Source organism: Protomyctophum bolini (genome assembly GCF_963924005.1).
Source record: "Protomyctophum bolini genome assembly, chromosome: 4".
In the NCBI taxonomy this organism is placed as follows: domain Eukaryota; kingdom Metazoa; phylum Chordata; class Actinopteri; order Myctophiformes; family Myctophidae; genus Protomyctophum; species Protomyctophum bolini.
Genome location: NC_137865.1, coordinates 3,753,166 through 3,761,926, shown reverse-complemented (window position 1 = coordinate 3,761,926; position 8,761 = coordinate 3,753,166). Strand labels below are relative to the sequence as shown.

At 44.1% G+C, this 8,761-nt stretch overlaps 1 protein-coding gene across 1 annotated transcript; it reads right to left on the bottom strand.

Moving 5' to 3' along the window:
- Positions 1-3,568: 3,568 nt before the first annotated feature.
- Positions 3,569-7,548, bottom strand: LOC308313882 (extracellular calcium-sensing receptor-like; the record flags this gene model as incomplete). Its single annotated transcript, XM_080761208.1, has 7 exons — positions 3,569-4,482; positions 4,581-4,704; positions 4,785-5,012; positions 5,408-5,683; positions 6,191-6,397; positions 7,037-7,306; positions 7,531-7,548. The coding sequence occupies 7 exons, from the start codon at positions 7,546-7,548 to the stop codon at positions 3,569-3,571; spliced, it is 2,037 nt and encodes a 678-aa protein (XP_080617334.1).
- Between the last annotated feature and the right edge of the window lie 1,213 nt (positions 7,549-8,761).

Sequence of the window (8,761 nt, the reverse complement as noted above, 5' to 3'; positions counted from 1 at the left end):
GCCAGGAAGACCTTGGCGGTGTCATTTGTGGCGTGGACTCCGCGGACAAGTTCTTGGGAATGCGCGTGTGGCAAAAGGGGTTCTGGGAATTGAGGAATTGAGGGAATTGGGAATTGTTATGGAGACACTGGTGGTGTCTCCATAACAATCTCATGGAGACGCATGGCTGCTTCCCGTCTGGAGCGATTCCCGTGAGGACAGGCAGTCGGTTAGTTGGAGGGACTCGTACAGTCTTCCAGAGGGTATAGCATCCAGCCTCTTGACTTGAGATCTATACTGTGCAATGTCTTTATGGTGGCTGCGCACATGTAACACCGGATAGATGGTGTGTCAGTACGACACAAGTTCTGTTGAGCTTCACACCGACGTACGTGGGGGGGAAGGGATGGAACTGTTATAGCCGGACATTTGTCAACCATCACATTCATTTTGTGTGTTGTTGTACAGGTGAGAGAACATTGTTTAATGCAGACGTATCAATGATATGAGCTTGAAGCTCCAGGTCTTCAGGTATGAAGACATCGATGTTCAGGATGGCTCGCCGAGTATAGAACGAGCGGTTCATCCGCGTAGCTGTACTTCCTCGAGTGAGAGTGCGAGGTGGATTGCGGAGAATATGACTGGGGAAAAAAAAGGAAACCTGTTTTTTGTTTGCTTGTTGTCTTTTTTCTGTCACGTGATAATAAATATTAGAAAAATGAATTATTGCGACCACATTTACTATATGAGAACGTCCACTTCCCGTCAGTCAGTTATTAGTCACGCCAGGTCTCGTGGCGTCACGTGACATCATCAGGGATCCCTGATGTCATCAATATTAAGCCCCATATATGGGAATGCCCAGGAGATCCCGGATGTCGTCAATATTGGCCAGCAACTCTACATCTGACCTTCAAACCCTTATGATCTCCATATATGGAACTGACCTGTTCGGACATTCCATATGTTGATCCTTCCCCCATCCATCCGTCCTCTTCGATGTCCTCCCTTTTGACTGATGGCCTGTTCATTTAAACTGTAGACGGGCCTGCCCCCAAAGTTATTAGTGCAGCCGCGCCCGGCAGCCGGCGAGACCTAGAGTTCTCAACAGGCCCGGAAATTAAGGCCTCATCAAACCCTGTACACTAAAGGCACTGCCCCCCCGCTGCCACCCTTAGATCTCTATATATGGAGCTGACCTGTTCTGACATTCCATAATGTTGATCTGTCCTCATCAAACCCTGTACACTCAAGGCACGCTCCATATATGGCCATGCTCGAGACCTCGCCCTCAGGCGTCTCATGGTAGGCTATACTATGATATTTAATAAATACCCTTTTTTGCAGTTTTCAACCCGTTTTTGACACAGAATCAAGTGTTTTATGGTCATGATTTGGCAGGAGCCTGGATGGCTGCATGCAGGGTGCCAGGCTTAAAATAATTTATATCAATATTGTCAAAAAACTATATGGGAAAAATTAATGTGAATCTGTAGCTCCGCAACATGGACGCCACTGCTACGGTATGACTGTATTAAGCAAAATTAATTTACTATGACGTATTATAGAGATCAATGTACTGTAAGTTGCTATTTATGCTATATTTACATGCTGATTTCAACTCTGACGTATTAGTAATAATTATGACTTTATAGTTATTTAAACTCATTGATTTAGATAGGTAAATATATTTGTCCTCCACTGTGGTTCCTGAAATTGGGTATTGCCCCTGCAATAAAAGGGATATCGTCCTACTGTAATCATGATATCGTCAACCATATCACCATCGTATGATTCGTATCACTGTATATCCTTACACCCCTAGAGCTTTGCGGGAAACATTCATGGAGATAATATTGATTCTCCCTCCTATACTGTATATATTCAGCTATTAGTGTAGATTATCGTCCTACACAAAAATGTAATTCCCATTGACAATGAATGGAGAATGTATATATAGGCTATACGTCATAGTGTCTCAGCAAATCAGCTTAGCGTCTATTTTTGTCTTACACCAACACAAACATTACATTCCCATTGACAATTAATGGAGAATTGTACGCCAGTGTCTGAGCAAATAATAATATAGAATAATATTCTACGTCATGATGATGTATGGCCTACAATGCATAAGAGCGCTCCTCACTTCACACGGGTGTGAATCTTTTTACCATGATAATAGCACACAAAGCATCTTTAACCCATTGAAACCCAGAGGCTTTAAAAAATAATGTGTTTAGAAAATAATAGCTTATAGGGGTAGATTTGCCCATTTTTAAACCTATGTAATAGGGCAGGTGACATACAGTACCTGATTGAGTCAAAGACAATGAAGAGGTACACATTGTCTAACGTAGTCTTTTAACCTTTCACAACTTTATTTAAGATAGATAATAATAATAACTATAGAACTGCACTCTGTCGAGTGCCTACTTGCTTGATGCACACAAGTAGGCCATAAATGGCCTACTAGTGCGCAAGCAGAGCGCGCAAGTACAGTGTTGGGTGGATTAGAGGAAATGCCTCTATGTATATGTAGGCTATATGTAATTTGTAAGTTGATTAGCCGTACACTGTGGCTACTTTGCGTATGCCCCGTTTGATGCGTATGCACCTTCCCAGCATAATGACGTCAGGGTATAACTGGTACAACTAGCCCTCAATGATGACGTAATAAATATGTGGATTAAAGGACCCAATGCCAGGGTGTAATTGGTTTTCGATGGTGACGTAATGACTATATGTTTTAGTGTTGGGAGGATTAAAGGTAATGCCCCTATGTATACATGTCATGTATACATGTATGTAATTAATACATTACGTCATACGCTGGCACGGCGCATACACATCAAACCGCGACATACCTGGACGAAAACTATTACTTGCGTGCTCTGCTTGCGCAAGTAACAAGATAAATAATAACAAGTTAACTAGAAGTGCACTCTGTCAAGTGCCTACTAGTGCGCAAGCAGAGAGCGCAAGTACTGTCGACCGAAATGTCAACATCTCAGCCTCTCTGTAAAACATTGAAATTAAATACTAAAGTCGGGTTATAACTGGCTGTCAATGGTGACGTAATTACGATACGTTTCAGTATTGATTGGGTAACGGGTAACGTATGTTTGTATACATGTATGGAGAATTGTAAATTGAAAGTAGGCTACTATACTGCGGTCGGCTGTCTTTTTTATGTGCGTATGCTCGGAGGTATTGTATTGTATATATGTCATGTATATACGTTGATGGTGACGTAATTAAGATATTTTTCAATGTCTGGCTTTCGATGGTGACATAATTAGGATATTCAGTGTCGGGCGAATTAAAGGTAATGTCTGTATGTATACACGTATGTAATCTGAAACCTATCTTTATTACGTCACCATCAAAAGCCAGTTATAACCCGGCACTGATAGATATCTTAATTACGTCACCATCAATACCTACCAAGCATACACGTGCATTCGTACCAGCGCGAACCACACCACAATACTTGCACCCTCTGCTTGCGCAAGTATTAATAATAATAACAAGGTGATCGGTGATCAAATATATCCATATAATCATAAACAAATATTATCTTTGAATTATTCTACATCTTGGTGACACATCGACCCATGATGGACTTCTTAGTGTTTCTCTCAGGTTTCAAAATTATTATATAACACTTTGGTCCGAACAGCGCCACCAATAGACCAAAGCTAGATGCTAAAATAGCAAATACCTCCACCACATCTGCATATTTGCCTGGAGAGCTGACATATGCTGGGATGAAGGCTATCCACACGGCACAGAAGATCAACATGCTGAAAGTGATCAGCTTGGCTTCATTGAAGTTGTCTGGAAGATTCCTAGCCATGAATGCTAAGAAGAAGCTGAGGAGTGCCAGTAAACCAATATAACCTAGTAACACTGCAAAACCAACTGTTGATCCCACTTCACACTCATAGACTATCTTACCACTGTTGTATTGTGTGTTTTTATGAGGAGTTGGTGAGGCAGAGACAAGCCAGGCCATGCAGATTATTGCCTGGATGGAAGTGAGAGCCAGAACTGTTCCTCTTTGCTGCATAGCACCGAAAAACCTCATAATGTCTGCACCCCCAGGCTTGGAGGCCTTGAACACGGCCAACACCACCATAGTCTTTATGAGGATACACGAGACACAGAGCACAAAGCTGATCCCAAACACTGCATGCCTCAGCTGACAAGTCCAGAGCCTGGGACGGCCAATGAACAGGAGTGAGCACATGAAACACAGTTTGAGTGACATCAGAAGTTGGAAGCTGAGTTCGGAGTTGTTGGCACGTACCATGGGCGTGTCTCGGTGGTAGATGAAGATCCCCAGGACAACGGCACAGATAAGTGTGCCGAGCAATGCGATGAATGTCAAGGAGATTCCCAGCGGCTCGTGGTAGGAGAGGAACTCCACGCTCTTTGGGACACAGTGGTCACGCTGGGGACTGGACCAGAAGTCCTCTGGACAACCGGTGCACTCTGTAGAGTCTATAACAAAAGAGAGGCTATTAAAGTCACAGACATGTACAGTATCAGCCTAAAGATAACCTACTGTACACATTCATAATGTAAACCTAAACCTATACCAGTCTCGTTGCTGATCTCTCCCTCAGAACAAGCGATGCAGTCAAAGCAGCAGACCGGTTCTCCTTTCCTTCTGGCCACACGGGTTCCAGGGGAGCAGCTCTCACTGCACACGGACCGAGGAGGCTATGGAGGAAAGTAAGTAAACATTTTGATCAATTCAGTCTAAACTAAAATACAGGGTATTTTCAGCCAGCCAAAGTGACCTTTTTGCTTTCAAAGTTCCAGAAGATGCCGTCTTCGTCAAGGACGAGCTCCTCGCCTGCGGATTCCGACTCCTTGAACAGACCTACGTTCTGAACCTCTACGCTTCCGTCGGGGAACCACGCCCAGTTCATGACATCACAGATGGGTAAGGCGTCGCTGTACTCGTCAAATAACACGTGATCGCCAAACGACGTGGTGAAGTTGATCCTCTGCAGGTAATACACAAGCTGTGGAAATGACGGTGAACAACAAAATGATGAAGGAGAGACTTTTAAACAAGCTGCGACAGACACGACATCTGCCCTCTTCACACCTGTGTTCACTTTTCCTGATCTTTCCCTGCAAAGTACCCCCCCCCACACACAAACACACACACACACACACACACACACACACACACACACACACACACCTGATTTGCCATGAGTGAAATGAGGCCAATTTGAACCCGACACCTTTTCAAACCGCAAATTCAGTTTGCTTCTGTTTCCCAGCACATGCAGAAAAAAATACATCCTTCCCACCCAATAATCAAACAAACAACTGACATTGGTATTAATTCAAAATTAAGTCCATAACTAGAAACTCTTGAGAACTGTGAATTAATACCACATGCATGCACCTGCCATGGCTGTATTGCCTGCAAACTGGCACAGCTGTGCCCAGTGAAAGGCCCTCTCTCTGGGACACACTGCAGCATGTCATGGAGGGCGTGGGCCAGAGCGTACACAGCCTTGTACACGTTGTACTCTATCCTGAGGTCAGACACGTCCAACAGGGTAGTCTCTGCTGTCCCCAGGTCCTCTTGTCCAGTGCACACCCTCCCACCGGCGTCCACCCACTCTGACGGAAGGGGTGCAAATTTACACTGAAACGCGTGCTCCCAAAACTGCCTCACCTGAAGAAAATAAAAAATCAAGACTTCACAGAAATATAAAACCTTGAGTATTTCAAAAACACGTGAGATTGAAGTTGCAGCTTAGATACGAAATTCGGAAGGTTCCCGAGCTTGAACAGGCTTCCCCAGAGTTAGTGTGTCGAAGTGCCCTTGAGCAAGACACAGCATGAGCCCCCAATTGCTCCCGATCAGCAGTTTGATGCCTTGCATTGGTTTCCTCTGCCATCGGTGTGTGAAAGGGTGAATGTGCTATAATGCACATTGTAAAGTGCCTTGGATAAAAGCGCTATAGAAATGCACTATTTACCATTAATACCACACATAAGGCCAGTGGCAGTTCCTTCTTCTCCAGGACAATCACACAATTGAATGAACTAGCCAGTAGTAAAGCTTGAGAAACGCTAATGAACCCCCTGCTCCCAAGCCCTGCAGAAAGGTATTATGTAGACGGCCTGTACACGGTTTTAACAATAAAGATCACCTTGCAAGTATAACCAAAAGACTCACGATGGTGTTTCCGTGGCTGTCGTCACGGTAGTGTTCAGGGTGTATTTTCGACAAGAATTCCTTGAGGCCTGGTATCTCTCCACGACGGACTACAACACCCAGGGTGCCTCTCAGGTACGGTATGTAGCGAGGAACCTGGAGGTTTGAGTCTGTTGTCCAGGCCACATCGGCTATCCACTGCAGCCCCGTCACCTTCTGCTTTACCACCTGTTGAATACAGTATATATATATAATCATTATATATACATGTGTGTGTGTGTGTGTGTGTGTGTGTGTGTGTGTGTGTGTGTGTGTGTGTGTGTGTGTGTGTGTGTGTGTGTGTGTGTGTGTGTGTGTGTGTGCGTGCGTGCGTGCGTGCGTGCGTGTGTGTGTGTGTGTGTGCGTGCGTGCGTTGAATGTATGCAAGTATTTTACATATTCAGTGATTTCACTTAATTCAAATATGACTTATTTGATTTGTTGTGATAAACCTCCCTATTATAGAGTGTGCTGACCATATATAAGGAGTTCCTCCCTGTCCCCAGTTAACCCCTGGGGTAAAAAATAATCCTTGGTTTTTGGCTAGGTTGCCCACTGCCCAGCCTTCATCCAATCAGGATAGAGAGTGGCCTTCCGCCAATCATGATCGAGCAAGGGCGGGCCTTGGTGTGTGTGGTGTTGGCCTGTTGTGTCCCCCCCCCCCCCCACACACTTATGTGCACATCTTGTTACCGGGGCGGACCACCAGGGGGTGTTCCAAATCACCCAAATCACTGAATGCTCCTGGTGAGGATTTACAAGGTAAAAAAAATAAAAATAGAATCGGCCTCATATCTAAATGGGTAAACATGGGATCACAACCCTAACCTCGTCCATGAGTCTAATCGCACGGGTCCCATATTCAACGACAACGACCACACGAGCGGTGGACTTCCCCATCACAGAGACGATCCTCTGCAGTTCGGCGGGGTCACTGTCCCAGGGCAGGACCTCCGCGTACGCCAGGCAGCCCCAACCGGACTGGGCCAGCTCAGTCTGGAAGATCTGGGCGACGTCGTGACCGTAGGCGTCGTTCTTAAACAGCAGTCCCACCCAGGTCCACTCGAACCGTCTCATGATCCGGAGCATGGCTCGCACCTGAATGGGCAAAGAATGATGGACAAGAGATTAGACTAATTTATTCACAAAGTGAGTCAGTCAGTCTGTCTGTCTGTCTGAATCTCCTGTACAGATTCCACAATGCTGTCAAGTCTCCAGTAGTTGCATACAAGCAAAGAGAGGTGACATGCAATATCAATTACACTCACTAGAGGGAAGTAATTGTCAACTGTGTGGAACATGTACTACTTAGAGAGGTTCACCTGGATGGTGGTACTCATGATGGTTCTAAAGAAGGAAGGGTACTGATTCCGGTCACTCAGACACGCACACATGGCATAGTAACTTACCTGGAAAACAAACAAAATATCTGTTCTGTTACACAACTTTATTAAGAAGAAGAAAGAGAAAGAACAATGTTTGATTTTGTTTTGCCCCTCCAAATACCAATGCACTACTTTTGAACATTATGTCATATGACAGCCAAGTCTATGGACTTTGAGGATATTACGGTGTTTGTTTAGACTCTAAACAAACATCGTACTATCCTGGCAAAAGATTTACGTCATAAGTGCTCTAAACTTTAGAGCACTTATGACGTAAATCCTTTGCCAGCCACGCCTATGGACTTTGAGGATATCACAGTGTTTGTTTAGAGCACGCTTATGACGTACATTAAATCGTTTGCCATCCAAGTCTATGGACTTAATGTGAGTTGAGGGCACTAAATGATGAGATTAGAAGAGTGTGGTTTTTATGTAACAGAAATACAATTCATATTCCTTTTAGGCTATTATTTATTTATGTTGTATTGAAGGCTAAGTCCAGCTTGTAGTGCGCGTGTAAACACAAACTTTGTCCTAGCACAAACATTGAAGATAAAAGTGAGGATGCAAATTGTGATTGGCCGGAATTTCATTTAATTTCATTCATGGTTTTACATGACTGAGGAAGGAATGAGATGATGTATGAGGATATGAGTGGCCCTCACTTCACACAGGTGTGATTTTTTCCATTACTGTTGTCTGAAATTATGTCTTAACAAGGGAGGTTAGCACACCCTCACTAGGTACTTATTAACCTATTTAGACCTACCTATTTAGATTCTACAAATGTCTTCTAAATCCTGACAGTTTTGTTTCTATGTCAGTGGTTCTCAAACTATTTCATGTCAAGGACCCCAAAAAATATTATGTAATTGGCCACTGACCCCCATCTGAAAATATGTTATTCCAGGGACCTCCCCTGGAATTGTTAAAAAAACAATTGCATATCTACAAGCTTGTACTGCCGTGCTATGAGCTTGTAGATCTGCTATTCTTCAACAGCTAAAGTATAACAAAATTCTTAAAACAACAAGAGGGGCCACCACCCAGAATGGGTTAAGCAGCGGGCGCATACAGGGAAGTCAAGCAGCTATTCCTCTGTATAGGCAAGCTTCAGACCCTGCAGGCAGCAAGACGACAAGTTCTAAGGTTTTATCAACTGAACGCA